This window comes from Cupressus sempervirens, chromosome 2 (genome assembly GCF_028749045.1).
Source record: "Cupressus sempervirens isolate cs-2001-9-10 chromosome 2, ASM2874904v1, whole genome shotgun sequence".
In the NCBI taxonomy this organism is placed as follows: Eukaryota; Viridiplantae; Streptophyta; class Pinopsida; order Cupressales; family Cupressaceae; genus Cupressus; species Cupressus sempervirens.
In genome coordinates this window covers 675346331-675363428 of record NC_143119.1, presented here as the reverse complement: position 1 = coordinate 675363428, position 17098 = coordinate 675346331, and the positions used below count along the sequence as shown (strand labels likewise).

Sequence of the window (17098 nt, the reverse complement as noted above, 5' to 3'; positions counted from 1 at the left end):
AGATAGCCACTTTTCCTAGGTCTTGTTGGACATGCGAGACTAGGAGAGCACATAGAGAAGAGCGCTTAGAAGTAGGGGTGGGATTAGATGGGGATGTGGTGAGTAGGACAGTTGGTAAGGTTCATGTTGGTGTAAATAATTATTCACTATTTACACTTTACTTAAGTTTACTTAGGTCAATGCATTATTTTATTATTTCCTAGGTGAGACACTTAGGAGTTTGCATACTCTTATGAGTTGTCCTATTGACAACACTGGAGTAAGCAACTCTAATTTAGCACATGGTGTCTACAATATGGTGTCCTTGATCTTGGGTGAATTTTCCCTAGGACAAATTCTTACATGGTATCAAAGCTAAGGGAAATTCTCTTCACATAACCATTTGAGACCGATCTTGCTTCACCTCTCTAAGGACACCTCGACCCAGATCTGGAGTATCACAATTATTGGTAGCACATGGTGTCTACAACATAAATTTACGTGCTACACCTTTGTAGGCTTATCCTCTCATCATCGCACTTACTCATGTGCTTAATGGAGGATAATCCACTCCTAGTGGACATGTGCCTCGTTGTAAGACTTATCAGTATGTTGATTCCTAGACATTCTAGAAGCATTCCAAAAGCCTTTATATACAGGCACTCTAGTGTACTTGTACATCAATTGAATACTATATTGTTATTCTGATCATACTCTTTTGGTCTATTCTTGTGCTTGTGCTTGAGTTCCTTGATCTTGAGTGAATTTGCCCTAAGACAAAGTCTTCCATGTTATCAGAGCTGAGCGAAATTATTTTCACATAACCGTTCGAGACCGATCTTGCTTCACCTCTCTGAGGACACCTCGACCCAAATTCGGAGTATCACAATCATTGGGAGCATCTAGAGTCAAAACAAACCTCGCCATTGCATATGGAACGTTGATTCAGTGAAAATTGACTATAAATTCACCTACCCTAGGCCATAGTCGAATTTGAGGCAAAAAAAAATTTGCAAACTAGTACCTCAAGGCCCGATTTACAAGTACAATATGATCTATTAGATCTGCAATTTATTTTAATTCATATAGGTATTTTATTTTATTCTCTACAATTTTCGTCAGAATAAAACTATGATTTTTGAAATTTGTTCAAAATTTTTTTTAGGCCAATCAGCCTGCAGAGAAAAAAAAAATTGCAGGGACTGAGCGATGAAACCCCAACACCCATAGGGAATACTCGCAGGAATATTCCTATTTTTTTGGGCACTTTTTAGGCAGTCTGCAAATTCTAGCGGTCTATTTACAAAGTCCGATATTAAATTTAAATCCAGTCGTTTACTCAACATCAACCACAGAGAAACGGCCATCGCACAATACACGGTGGGCTTATTTTCTTTTAATAACGCAAGCTGTTTATTTTAAAGAACTATGCACTCCATTTTCTTGTGCATGTGGGACTAAATACAAGTCCCCCTACCGACATAAGCCTCTGTCCCATCGATGGCCCCTACAACTGCCCTTTCCAGCACTGATGAGGCACTCTGCTCGTCCACTAGCATTTCTCAACCATGCCCTTCCTACCGACTCTGGCCACAACATAGTGAAGCTGGCCACCGCAAAATTTACACGATGATAAAATCCTCTGGCACCTTGAACACATTCCCCGCAGCATTACTTCGTCGACCCTTTGGCAATTTAACCCCTGCCCATTGCATATTTTTTCTGTCGATACCTGGCATTTAGAAATTCGGCACCGACCATTCCACACTTCCCGGCGATCTATGACTATCTAGGCCCCATTGCCACATCTGAAGGCCAGTCTGTCCTATAGTGCCAGGAGGTCCCCCAATTGCCACCTCAGTGTTGTTTAAAAACTCCTAGTAGTCAGTATTCATGCTGATAGCACCCCGTCAGTCGAGCCCAACCAACTCAGCTCCTGCCAGTGCAATATACGTCAGCACCTAGTCATCGTGACACGTGGCACTACCACATTAGATGACCGTCAGCTCATCAGAGGATCGTACACCACGTCATCAAGTCGTACGATCTGTACGATCCACATCAACAATCGTACCTACCATATCATTAAGGTGCCCTTTTTTCGCTAATGTTAGCAATTCACAACATTAAATTTGACAGTTATCTGACTGTCATTTCTAGGTAAATTTGAACTGTTGCTACGGTGATTTGACTGTCAAATTTAACCTCGCAATTTTCTGCCCAATCCCTTCTCCAAATTCAATTTTGATTTGACAATCCGACTTTGGGAGGCCATAACTCAATCATCTAGACTCTAAATCAAGTGCAATTTTTTTTAATTTTGGGTAGAATTTCCTGAACTTTTTAGTGGTGTTGTTCTTTTATAGTTTTGGTGCACAGATTTGTCAGAAATTGCATTTTTTTGTGACTATACCTATCCAATCCTGCATTCTACAACTTCAAACGCTCCGTACGAGCTCATCTAGACACATTTTCAAATTCCATTTTTTTTCAAGTGCTTACTTTTTCCTCTACTTTCCAAATCTGTAATCAAATTATAGGGTTGTGTGGAAAAAAAATATCACTTTTAGACTTAGGGCCTTTTTTGCATTGTATTGTTTTGATTACTTTTCAAAATTGTTGTACATTTGAGCTATAGTGCTTAGTGACAGATTTGAGCCTCAAAAGGCAATTGTAAACATCAAAATCAAAAGCCCACTTTGTACATTTTGACAAGTGGCCTATTGTATATGCACTACATATAAAGTGTCAAAAACATCATTTTTGTGGGGGTCTTTTGACTGAGTGAATAGGGGGGGTGTCTCTTGTGTTCTTGTGTCTCTCTTTTGTGCTCTTTTCCATTTTTTGCATCATGGGTTCACCTAAAACTCCACTTCTAACTTCACACAATTATACTGCATGGAAAGATATTGTATGGAGTAGATTAATTGAAAAAGGTTTAAATTTGTATGTTGATGGTACAATTGTAAAACCCACAGATGCTACAACACTAGTTGATTGGAAAATTAAAGACAATCAGGCTTTAGGAAATATTAGTAGTTGTGTTCATAGAGATCTCTTCTTCCACATTTCCAGTTTCAAGGAAGCCAAGGTTGCTTGGGACAAACTTGAAGGGTTGTATGGTAAGGTGAATAAGGAAAAGGGATACCAAATTGAGGACGACCTACTTCTCTTAGATCCTAAATTTTTTGACACAATTCAAGATTATATCAACAAAGCCAATGAATTGAGAGCACTACTTAAAGATTGTGGTAATCCCATGAAGGATGATTGATTGATTCATCACATTTTGAAGAGGCTACCTTCAGAGTATGCATCTTTTGTTTCGAGTTACAACACTCACAGGTTGACCATGGGAAGTGCCTTTACTAAGCATACATATGATGCATTCGCAGAAATGTTGATGTTGGAACAATTCAAGTTGATAGATATGGGAATTCCCAAGTCATCAAAGACCAAGGCATTGGTGGCTACTAATGAGAACCAATCAAATCAAAGTGGCAAAAGTTCTACCAACAGCAAGAAGAAGCAGTGGAAGCAAAAATCACAATCAGAGATGCAACATTCTACCTCCTCACAGCAAGGCAATTCTTCTTCAAACAAGAAGGGAAACAATGATGAGAAGGAAAAACTATTTTGTGCATATTGCAAGAAACCGAATCATGATGAGCATCATTGCAAGACTAAAAGAATCGATGAGTTAGAAAACTTACTCAAGAAGAACAAAATCAATGTGCCAAATGCTTCCAAGGATTCAACTCCAACCACTTCAAAGGGAAAAGGGCAAGCACTTATGGTTGGTTCAAGTTCTTCAGCGAAATGGATTCTTGACTTAGGTGCCTCGTATCATATGGGTTCTTCAAAAGGAGACTTTTCCTCAATGAAATAGTCTAAGGTATCGCACATCTTTGTAGGAGATGATACAAAAATGAAAGTTGAAGGGAAAGGACAAGTTGAGATGGAAAATGGGGAGTTCAAAGAAGTTCTCTATGTTCCCAACCTTAGCTCTAATCTCCTCTGAATCTACCAAATCACTCACTTTGGAGATGGCAATAAAGTTGAGTTCCTTCCAGATTCAGTAATGATGTGCAATCTCAAAGATGATTCAGTGGTTGCAATGGGTAAAGTCAATCATCACAAAAGGCTTTATTATTTTTCCCACTTCGTGCCTAAGTCTCCTTCACACGCCTTGTTAACTCAATCTCATTCACAAAGTACATTATGGCATGAGCGGTATGGACAGCTTTCCTTCCGCTATCTTCATCAACTTTGCTCCAACAACATGGTCAAAGGTCTACCTAAAATCAACTTTTCTAAGGGTGAGAGTTTAACTTGTTCAATGGATATGCATCTAGAAGAGAAGTATGATAAAGGGAAGTCTTGCAGAGCATAAGTCGCTCTTGAGTTGGTTCACATAGTTCTAGCAGGTCCTTTTGCAGTAACATCAGTTAGCAAGGGTCACTACATCCTTACTTTGATTGATGATTTTTCACGATACACATGGGTCTACTTTCTTGATCACAAGAATGAAGTGTTTGACAAGTTTCTAGCCTTCAAAAGTCTTGTTGAAAGACAATCAAGAAAAGCCATCAAAGTTCTTCGTATGGACAATGAAAGCAGATATGTGAACTCAAGACTTAGAGACTTTTGTAAGCTTGAGGATATTCATCTTTAGAATCCAGTAGCATTTAGTCCGCAAAAGACAAGTGTTGCAGAAATGAGGATTAGAACTCTTAAGTCTATGGCAAGTTGCATGATTCACGCCAAGTCTCTTGATCCATCACTTGAAGTCGATACACATGGGTCTACTTTCTTGATCACAAGAATGAAGTGTTTGACAAGTTTCTAGCCTTCAAAAGTCTTGTTGAAAGACAATCAAGAAAAGCCATCAAAGTTCTTTGTATGGACAATGAAAGCAGATATGTGAACTCAAGACTTAGAGACTTTTGTAAGCTTGAGGGTATTCATCTTCAGAATCTAGTAGCATTCAATCCGCAAAAGACAAGTGTTGCAGAAATGAGGATTAGAACTCTTAAGTCTATGGCAAGTTGCATGATTCACGCCAAGTCTCTTGATCCATCACTTGAAGTCGAAGCTATAAGCAATGCCAATCACATACTTAATAGATCTCCTCATAATGTCTTAGATGGAAAGACTCCTTTTGAGGCATGGTGCGGTAGAAAACCAGTTATGAAACACTTTAGAGTCTTTGGTTGTCCAGCATGGGAAAACATATCTTCAAGGGATTGCAAGGCACTACCACCAATGCCTTGTACTTTCATCGGATATGAAGACAGTGTTAAGGCATATAGACTTATGGATCCTCAGACTCATGAGATTTTTATAAAGAAGAATGTTCACTTTGAGGAAAGTTCACCCAGCTTATCCTCTAATCCTTTTTGCACTTCATACATTGTGGAAACTAATAGTGACAGCAATGATAGTGATTCAACAGATTCAAATATGTGGGGTCCTATTGCAGTTGCAGTCTGAGGTCACAGCATCAGCACATTCCACATGCCTACATTGCTACAGTGATAGGTCCATGCAAATCAGAACAATAGGGTACACCTTGTCTTCTAGCTCTAGCATCAGGGGATGACTACATAGCAGATATTCCAAGTTTGTTTGTGGAGTCATACATAGCGGATTTGGGGGACATCATCGATGATATACATCTTCTCTTTGATGACGACGATCCTTCTTCAGTTGTTGTGAGGGCCCACTCTGACCCTCTTGTCCATTCTCTACATGATCAGTCTTCACAGGTTGATATGATTGTGGATCCTTATGTACAGCAGTTGTAGGAGGTCTCTTTATCATTCGAGGAGACAGTTAGTTGTTTGGGATATGTTCTACATCCATCCTTGCTAGATCTGACCATGTTCTTTTTAGCAATGTTGGAAGGGGCAACAGTCAATATTGACACAGGGACAGTTGAGCAGGTTTCAGAGGCATCATTGATCTTCGAGATTCTTTCTATACATTGGGGAAGCATCACATTTGTACCTATGATATTGTTTCTTCCAAAGGGGAGGAACATTATTTAGCAGTCCTGGAGCAACTTCTACATTGGAGCAGCTATCACTGATAGGCATTCTTCATTTGGGGGGGGGGGGGGAGAGGGGGACTACCTTGTCTCCTTTCTTCTTCTCTCTCTTTTTTTTTTTGGGGGCGGGGGGGGGGGTGGGCGCTTTTCCTCTTTTGGGATTGTGTTCTTCTCATACTTCTCTTTTGTATATACTTGATGTATGTCGTAATGGGGAGGTCTTGATTACTCCATCCATCCATGCATTTTGATTTTTCATCTCTCTTTTTGGAGGGTTTTTCCCATGAGGTTTTCCCTCTTTCTTCGCTTTATGAGAGATTGCATTGCTCTTGTTCATGGGTACCTAACATGGCCTAGTTGCTGGAACCCATCATGCATATTCATCCTAGCTTTTGTAAGCTTAAGTGCATTTCCCTAAGTTGCATTTAATAGGGGGTGTTGGTGTAAATAATTATTGACTATTTACACTTTACTTAAGTTTACTTAGGTTAGTGCATTATTTTATTATTTCTTAGGTGAGACACTTAGGAGTTTGCGTACTCTTATGAGTTGTCCTATTGACAACACGAAAGTAAGCAACTCTAATTTAGCACATGGTGTCTACAACACTGGAGTTTGCATAATTAACTGAGTTGTCATGTTGACAACACAATTATTAGCATTCTTATTCTAGCACATGGTGTCTACAACATAAATTTACATGCTACACCTTTGTAGGCTTATCCTCTCATCATTACGCTTACTCATGTGCTTAATGGAGGATAATCCACTCCTAGTGGACATGTGCCTCGTTGTAAGGCTTATCAGTATGTTGATTCCTAGGCATTCTAGAAGCATTTCAGAGGCCTTTATATATAGGCACTCCTAGTGTACTTGTACATCAATTGAATATTATATTGTTATTTTGATCATACTCTTTTGGTCTATTCTTGCGCTTGTGCTTGAGTTCCTTGATCTTGGGTGAATTTTCCCTAAGAAAAATTCTTACAGTTCAAAGGGCACGTAGGCTATATATTTAGTATGAGTTGTTAGATGAGATTATATAGTTAGTTATTAATTATATCAATAATCTAGAATATGGAAAATGGTGATACCCTAGTTAGTAGGAAGTGATAAGTAATACTAGTACTTAATGTAAAGTAATTATTGTTCGGTTAGAAATTGTCGTGTATGTCGTGTTTGTGATTTTAAATTAGGTAGAGTAGAAAAAACAAATATGTAAATTGTAATGAAAACGAATAATGATATGGCATTATTAAATAATGGTAGGAATGTGATAAAATTGATAGTTTTTTCTATAAGAAATTGGATATTGATATTTGAGACGAATGAGTCAGATGCAAAATGTTAAAGAAGAGCTATATCTTGTTTACTCATTTATCCGCAAACCCTAGCTGCAACTTGACTTGAGTGAGCAACTTAGTTGCAACATGTTTATGTCAACATGTGATACTCTAAGTTTATCTTACAAAAAAAAATTAGTTGTGTTTTTGTCCTATAAATTTTTGGGCATGACAGAAATAGAAAAAGTGTCTGAAGAGATTTCCACCCAGATCAAAGCATCCTCTACATTATCCTTCACTTTCCAAGCATTCAAAGGTGTTATTATGGACTTTAGAGAAATATCCATCTCAAATAGATTAATCCAGGACTAATTTGTCTAGTAATGCCTCATAATAGATCCAAATCTTTGAACAAAAACTTACATAGCCGTTAATAAGGTAGGATCAGAATATAGGGGATTGTCCCTTATCCAACAGTCTTCCCAAAAACTAATTTTTCAATCATCACTGAGCCACCATTTCAATCCGAGGGAGGTAGTATCCTTCATATTTTGTATGTTATTCTAAATAAAAGAACCATTGATTTTGAGATCCAAAACAAGAAAATGAGCTAACATAGGAAAAGAGAAAAGATCTTCTCAATATTTGGTTTCTTTCCTTGGCCTCCCCATAAATCATCAACACTTGTTTAGCCAACATGGCCTTAGTAATGACCCTTATAGGTTGAACACCCAACCCTACATATTTCTTGGGTTTACAAACTTTCTCCCAAGCCACCAGAGCTAGTCTTCAACCCTCAACCAAAGAAAATACTTTTAGATCATACCGCTAGCCTTTGCATACTTAGAAGGGATTTTGAAAAGTCTCAAAGCATAAATGGGAAGGTTTTGAAGTGTAGCTTTAAGGAGTTAGAGTTGACTAGCTTGGCTAAGCAAATCTCCTTTCTGTCAAACCATCTTCCTATTAAATCTCTCCACCAAAGAAGAGCAAAAAGAGTCAAGGGATTTCAATAGGTAGCCTAAAATAGGATGAAGGGAGATCCCCAATAGCACAACATGTAATTCTCGAGATCCTTTGTCACCTCTCCACAAGAGTATTAATAAAGAAAAGGGAGCTCTTATCCCAATTGATTAGTTGGCCAATAACAGAAGAATAAGAATCCAAAGCCTTCCTACATGCATTGGCTTCCTAATGGTTGATGAGCCCATGAGAATGGTGTCATCAACAAACTGCTCATGAGAGCAAAAGGGAATAATCAATGAAGGCTCAAGCCCTTGAAGAATTCCTCATAAACATTCTTATGGAGCCCTTAAATCTACCAAGACATTCATTCATGATGGCTAAAAGGATTGGCAAGATAGGACTCCCTTGACAAAGACCTCTTATAGGTTTAAAAAAATCTAGAGGAAAGATGGATAAACCTACCTCAAAAACCAAAGACATTGAGAACCTTGCACAAGAAACTCCAATCCACTCTATCACTAGATTTTGACATGTCTAACTTGAGAAAGAAACCTTGATTATTAGGCTTCTGCACAAAGTGGACGACTTCATGCACCTTAATAATTGAATCCAAAATTTGTCTCCTAGGCACAAAACCATTCTATTGAGGAGAAATACTTGAAAGAAGAAGATCCAACAACCTCACCGTAATCATCTTAGAGAAAATTTTATACATAGAGTTGCACAAACTTACGGACCTCAAAGCATCCATCAGAGAAACACCAGGCTTCTTAAGGATTAGAACAAGGAAAGTGGCATTTAACTTCTTTAGCATAGATCTAGATCCAAAGAACTCCTTAATGACATTAGAAATATCCATACCAACAACTGACCAAAATTTTTGAAAGAACATTGGGAATCCATCCAATCTCAAAGATTTCTCTCCTTCAAAAGAAACAACTACCATTTTAATCTCTTCAACACTATGAATAACAATAAGCTTTATGTTGTTATCCTCATAAAGAAGAGAGGGGATGGAAGAAAGAAGACTGCCCTAATTATCAATATTCAAGTTTATATCCAAAAAAAGCAACTGGGAAAAGTAATCAACCATAGCATTCAATATATATTTCTCCTTATCTATCTTGCTACTATGAGTTTTGATACCAGATATCCTACTAGTAGCCCTATGTTTAAAAGTTGTCATGTAAAAAAACCTTATGTTTGTATCTCTTGCTTTAAGTCATAGAGATCTCGATCTTGGTCTCCAGTAAATCTCCTCCTTGGCAATAATATTATGATATTTCACCAAGATTGTATTCTCCTTGACCTTCATATCCTAGGGTACCCCTCTTTCAGGATAGCTTCCTGGACTTTATCCAGCTGGACTTTAATGGAATTCTTGATTTGAATAATGTCCCCATTAACTTTTTTGTTCCAGACTTAAGTTTTCCCTTAATAAATATAAGCTTCTTAGCCACTTGAAACATAGCAATGCCTTCCGCCTCAATCTACCGCTATTCCCTAATTCTATTAATAAGATTTGGATGATCAAGCCACATTGTTCTAGAATCTAAACAAAAAGTTCCTTTTGACCACAAAGAGATCAGCCACAAAAGAAATGGGAAAATTAGTTTGAACCCACCTTAATTGTGAAAGAATCACTTGAGATAAGAGCTCTATCAAGGAAAACTTGGATAAGATCCTTACTAGTCCTATTAGATGAAGTGTAATTAACTCCCTACAACTCCACATCCAGTAGAGCTTGTCAATTAATAAAATTCATTAAGTCCAATCTACCTTCTTCATGGTTTTGAGATCCAATTCCTCCAAACTTTTCACTTACCTTAAGAGGAGAATTGAAATCCCTCATTAACAACCATGAATAATCAAGAAAATAGTTCCTATTTTGCTCCATTCTTCTCCAATACTTTGCCTACCTAAACTTAGTATTAGGAGAATAGACATTGGACAAAACTTGAGAGTAACAATCACAAATATGAATTAATTTGATAGTCAACAAATTACCTTCATAATACAAAATGTCTCCTTGAGTTTAAGCTTGATTCCAAAAAGAAAGCACTTCTCCAAAGGCCCCGTTAGTTTTACCTCCAACACCACCACAATTCTTTAAAAGATTAATCTTTTGAACCTTTTCTTTTGATATTTTAGTCCCCTAAATGAGAATCAGATCATGCTTATGATCTCTAACTAATTCCTTAAAATATCCTTCTTATGAGGGCATTGAGTCCCCTAATATTCTAAGAGATAACTTTTATTTTTTGTAAGGGAACAACCTTCCTAGCTGGTAAGTTGCCTTCCATCTGCAATAGCTTGCTTTCTCTATCTCTCCCTAATGTCTCTCTTTGATCTTTTGCATGACCCTCTTTTCTCGGAACCAACATTAGGTTTCATACTCCTTGTTGTTGTAACACATTTGATCACAAAGAGAAACTCTTCCTTATTGGCTTCTTTTTCCCTTATTTCCCTGTTACCTCCCTTGTGTCATTGTTCTTCTCCATGTTCTATCAAAAGATCATCCACATCTCTATCTAAAGTTTTATCTTCCCAATTCCAAAGAAAATCGTATCCAAGATTAAGGAAATATCCTCCAACCTCTCATTTGATGGAGGGACAAACTCCCCTTCAAGGATATTACATTGTTGAGTGTCTTGAAAAGATTCTTGCTTTAACCACTCCTCCAGTTCTTGGTCTTTTTGTCTCATAAATTGAGTTTCTTCTACCCTTGATGGAACTTGACACCCATCCAATGAGGCTCAAATGTGAAATCCAAATAGAGAGTCATCTTGTTGGGACCCCATACTTTCATTTATTTCACCCTCATCTATCTCAATGCCATGTTCATTATTCTCTTCTTTAAACACTTCTTCCTTCTATTCAGTTGCACCTTCTTGTTTAGTAGGCTCTAGTGATATATTATCTTTACCACTATCTCTATGAGTCCCCTCCTAGGCCACACCTTGTTGACCATTAGCTCATTCCGTCTTGGCTTCTGACAACCCCTCTCCTCGCTGGATTTTCTCTGCTATGACCTTATCATCCTTCTTATTTTCATTCCAGATTTGCTTCACTTCAAGCTTTTGAGTCTTATCCTTAGGCACCTCTTTCTTATCCACATTCTTAACTTTCTTCAAGCAATTCTCGACCCAATGTCTTGTCTTATTACCAGAAAAACACACAGAGGGGAGAGATTCAAACTCCACCTCCTACGTCCATTTCCCCAACTTAGAGTTGATATTGTTAATTGAAGGAAGGTTATCAAACTAGCACGCATTGACATAGATCCTAGCAAACACTAATCTAGTTCTTGAAGTTTTCATAAGATCTATGGACAATGACTCGCCAAAGGAGGAGGTCAACCCCATGGAAACTTCTTCATTTCAAAACTCTAATTAGGGGCCTAGGAGCCTAACCCAAACATGAGATGAAACAAAGAAATTATCATTGTAATCCCATTTTGGACTCCATTTCCTAAAAGTTACTACCATACTACCAAACATCCAAGGTCCCCCACACATAAAATTGTCAATATCTTCCTTGTTTGATGAAACAAAAGAAGATAACCTTTTAGCATACCTCAAGTATCCACTTGACCTGTAAGTTGTCATTTCTTTCTAGCATAAGATCTGACCACCTCGATATTCGGTCGTGCCCCCGAAAATTTACTCACCAACAATAGTTCCAAAGAAGACATTGAGTGATCTACCAAGGGATTAGGGACAAAATTGAAACCTCTGGGAAGGAAGGCTTCCCCAAGGGTTTGACTCCAAATAGGGTTGACCACTTCTTTGGTTCTTCCAACATACCATTTGTTTGGGAAAACTTCAAACGATCACGAGACACGTTCCCTTTCTATCTTCCACCATCAAGTGGGTCCCCAAGTGGATTGCCACTATCAACATCCTCCATGACTAGAGTATCATCTCCTAATCCCCACTGCGACCCCTAACCAGACACACATGTACCCATAGCCCCCATGCAATTTGCAAATTTCCTACCAGGAGGACTTGATTTCCTGCTCACTCGCTCCATTCAAATATTTGTTTTATTATGCATAATAAGATAGCCAAGCAATAATGTGCCCATCATGGATCTCGAACCCACTTATTTTGAAGTTGTCAATAATCTTAGTTTCAATATTTTAATTCGTTAAATTTATCAAATCCTAATTTCCATAAGTATCACAATGCTTCAACCATTCATAAGAAACTCCTAGCTAACATTTTCTTATCATGGAATAAATAACAATATTGGCAAAAAATGCTACTTGAGTATTGATGACAACAATAATGACAACGAAGGTGCTCACAACAATAGAGCATATGTTTGAGCTGATAGTGATAGTGAAGATTATCATAATCATGACAATGATAATGACACCCAAGACAATAATGAGGGAATATGATGCTGATGACACCAAGATACAAATGGTGATGTTTATGCTGACATTAAAATGGTAATTTTTAATTAAATTTAAATTTAAGATACAATTCTAAACTGATTTTTAATTTAATTATTAAAAACTGGAAATAATCGTTTTGATAATGAGAATAATGATCATCATCATCATAATGCTGATGATGGCAATAATTACAACAATGATGATAATGATAATGATCATGATGATGCTAATGATGACGATAATTACAACAATGATGATAATGATTGTGATAATCATAAATATGATGTCAATGAAGATGACAATGGAAATAAGGAGGTTGATGACAACAATGACATAATTATGACAATGGTATACTTGTGGGGACAATTTTTTATTGGTGGGAGTATTGTAGAAATCAAATAAAAATGCTAAACTCATTTACATTTATAAGAAAAACAAATGTATATTCATTAAACTTAGTCATCAATAAGTAGTAAAAACATTTCCCATGGCATTTTGGAGAAACAATTTTTTAAAGAATGTTGTGAATTTAATTGTTCTAGACACTAGTAAATCTGGCCTATTTTTTGACGCCATTTTCGTCGCAATTTCGACAATTACCCGTTGAAAGCCCTCGTCGCTAAACTGTTGTCAGAAGTTCGATGCCTTAGATAGGTGTGAATGTATCGACGGCAATATCCATCAAAAGTCAACCTTATATGTGTTGCATGTTGGCGCCACACGACTAGTTCAACACATCGAACTATCGACGCCAACGATAGATGATTCAACGAACTTGTTATACCATTGACGGCAAACGACGTCTAAATTGCAACGGCAAGTAGAGTTTTCAAGAAAAATAAAATTATTGGGTGATCGCAATACACCTTCAACGCATTTTGAGAAGTAACAACGAACTTGTTTGAGTGAGAGGGATTCAATCTGACACTCAAATTTTCATTAGAGGGTATTCGATCTGTTGATTTGCTGCTAGGGTTTTGAGAGGCAAAGCATATAGCACAGAGAAGTAAGAACGAACTTGTTCGAGTGAGAGGGATTCAATCTGACACTCGAAATTTTATTAGAGGGTATTCGATTTGTTGATTTTCTGCTAGGGTTTTTAGAGGTAAAGTAGACAGCACAAAGAAGTAAGAACGAACTTGTTTGAGTGAGAGGGATTCGATCTGACACTTGAAGTTTCATTAGAGGGTATTCAATCTATTGATTTGTTGCTAGGGTTTTGAGAGGCGAAGCAGACAACACAGAGAAGTTTTGGAAGAAGTTGAAAATGGCGACCACAGTGCAGCACCCACGGGTAGCACCGCTAAGCAAAAATGCTTGTAGAGCTTTTGAAATCTCAAGCTATTGTTGTTGGTGACGACACGACAATAGTTGTCATCATTGGTGCAATTCTTGAACAATGTGTGGATTTGTTGTCTAAGGGTGTTCATCCTACCATTATGTCGGAGGCCTCTCAGTAGGTCGTCAAGGTTTTAACTGCCATGTCTATTCCTGTCGAATTGATGGACTGTGACTCTTTGGTGAAAAGTGTGAGCACTTCTTTGAATAGTAAGGTTATCAACCGGTATTCTACCTTATTGGCCCCACTTGCTGTTGACGTCGTCCTGAATTCATTACAAAATTCATTGTTGTTGACCACTTGCCAGAAATTCATTACAAAACAAATAAATAAATATGGGCACATAAATACAAATAAATAAATAAATACAATAAAATACAAATAAATTAAGGTTGTTAGCGAGTATTCTACCTTATTGGCCCCACTTGTTGTTGACGTCGTCCTGAATGTCGTCAACCCTACGAATCCTGACATTATGGATTTGAGGGACATCAAAGTTTTGCAAAAATTGGGCGGGACTGTTGATGATACAAAGATGGTTAAGGGGTTTGTTGTTTGATAAGAAGGCAAGCCATAGGACTGGAGGCCCCACCAGGATTGAGAATGCGAAGATTGGCATAATACAGGTAAATACAAATACAAATGAATACATACATGCATACATGGTTAAGTGCTACCTAACTATGTCCAAGACGTCTATACACTGGAGGCATACTCCGCCTACCAGGCTGTCTACATACCCATATACATGGGATGAAGACCCTTGAACTACTCACTTAAATGAATATGTAGTTCTGGTTTCTAATTGTTTGATGTAGTTGTATTCCTATAACCACTGGTAAGCTTTACTCACCTAATATAGCTCTTCGCCATCATCCACCCACTCGAGAAAATCAAGCAATTTTCTATAATTACAATCTTGTAATACCCGAGTGTGACCTTTGTGTTGTAGTTTACAATTAATATAAGGTTAACCTATATACATCATAACTCACTCCTTATATAGTTATGTTTAAAAGCTTGTGACAATAATCAATGGGTCTAAATAGACCAGTCAAGTTAATGCTAGCTGGGAACAATTGATTGTTCATTTTATTGTACCTAATTTGATGACAGTTCTACAGGAATTTGTAATCAACCTAGCTAATTAGCAAGTACACCAATTGAATTAGGTTATGGCTTGTCACTTAGCACGGGTTGAGTGAGTCTTATTGTTTTATTATTTGGATTCTAGAATATGTATGCAGCTGGAACAGTTTTTCTATTGTGCTAATATGTAATAAGCAACTTAAAAAAGACCTATCTCTATATATATAAAGACCAATTCCATGTCCATGAGCTTATGATGATATGATTCTAATATATGCATTGTACATAACAGTCGGTCTTAAACTTCCTATCATTGCCTCTGATATGATTTTGTTGTCATTGTCATAAAATATGCCTCTGAAACTTTCTATATATGCCTCTGATATCTCTGTCGCTCCTCATTGATAATGCCCTTGATGTAATGTCTCCTTTTATTAAAACATGGGAAATAGGTAAAAATAACTTACAAAACTAAATTGCAACAGACTTCTTTCCTTAAAGTCTCAAATAACACTTGCAACTGATAATGATTGATGTAAGAAAAATAGTCTATGGTACCACTTTTAAATGATTGTATCTATTCCATCCTTCCAAGAGAATCTTCAACATCTCATGAATGCATACCAACCTTCAAACACACATGCACACCATAATCAAGCCTCTATCACATTTTTTCTCAAGAAGGTTGATTCATTATTTTTGCTTGCAACAACAGTTAACATGTTGATTCGTGGTCAACTCTTCACAAGGAGAAATGGTTATGATTCAACCCATAAGATAACTATCAAGACAACCAAGAAACAATTAACACCTTCCCTAATCCCCATAAAATGAGAACCATACAATCAATGTATTCTTCATTCTGAATTTGAACAATATTTACTATCTAACAGTGAGCAATGAGGCTTTTTGCCATTACATGTTATTTATAAGAAGGTTAGTGCATTGTCCTAAAAGAAGTGCCATGATGAACATCTGCAAATACAAGGATTTGGAGACATTTGGAGTTGGAAAATATTGTGGTGACAGAAATCCCTGTCCGAACTTCTCCAACATCCCAAGGAGGTTCTTGATCATTTTTTATGTCTTTTCACATGACCCATAAGTGTGTTTGAGGAACGTTGCCTTACAACACAAAGTGCTAATATGTAATAAGCAACTTAAATTTTTCTTGCAATCTAGAAGTGTAAGATTCAAATCATTATTTTGATCGAACGTGGAAGGATGAAGTTGTAAGGTCAAGAGTTGTGACCTATAAATTGATTATCTTCAACCTAGTCTAAGTTGGAATAGTACTGTACAGATTTGGAATGAAATAGCAATCCTTTTGGTGGGAAGATCCTTACTCTTGTTGATTCGGGCTTCATCCCACCATAACATATACATACATACATATATAAATATATGCATACATATGCATACATACATACATATATATACACATAAATACATACATACACATATTTGCATATGCAATTTTATCACCTCATTTAACTAACTTTACTTTCAAATGAAAATTTAGGAACTAAAACATTGGAATCATACAAAGGAATCATGGAGGAAAGTCAAATAGGCAATATGAACAATGTTTGAATCACTATAATCGATGGCCAAAGTAAAAATTACCTTGAATCCTTACCTAATATTAAGCAAGTTGCAAATAGAAATTACCTGTAACCCTTACAATGAAAATGAAAAATACCTTCAACCCTTACGTTGAAATTAAACAAGTAAACAGAAGAGGACGAGACCTTACCTTGAAAGCAAGTTCCAAACAGAAGAGGATGCAGATCATGCAAATGAATCCATCAAGCTTACCTTGATGGTGCTGAAAATCTCTTAATTAGTCACGCCTGAAGCCTCCCACCCGCACTTTGTTGTGTGATATATTGAAATGAAGTTTCACTTTTTTTCATTTTTTAATATCCCGATAACGTCGAAAGTTCAACGCCAATCCTAACTATCGTCAAAATTTTGACGTTATCAGGATCAAA

The 17098-nt window shown here is 37.1% G+C and overlaps 1 protein-coding gene across 1 annotated transcript in view; it reads right to left on the bottom strand.

The window, feature by feature from the left end:
* Positions 1-17043, bottom strand: part of NIP7;1 (NOD26-like intrinsic protein 7;1) — a 58201-nt gene extending 41158 nt beyond the window's left edge. Inside the window, exon 1 of the mRNA XM_089815020.1 lies at positions 16861-17043. Coding sequence (XP_089671146.1) covers positions 16861-16899 — 39 coding nt within the window. The 5' untranslated portion in view covers positions 16900-17043. The remainder of the gene's footprint in view (positions 1-16860) is intronic.
* Between the last annotated feature and the right edge of the window lie 55 nt (positions 17044-17098).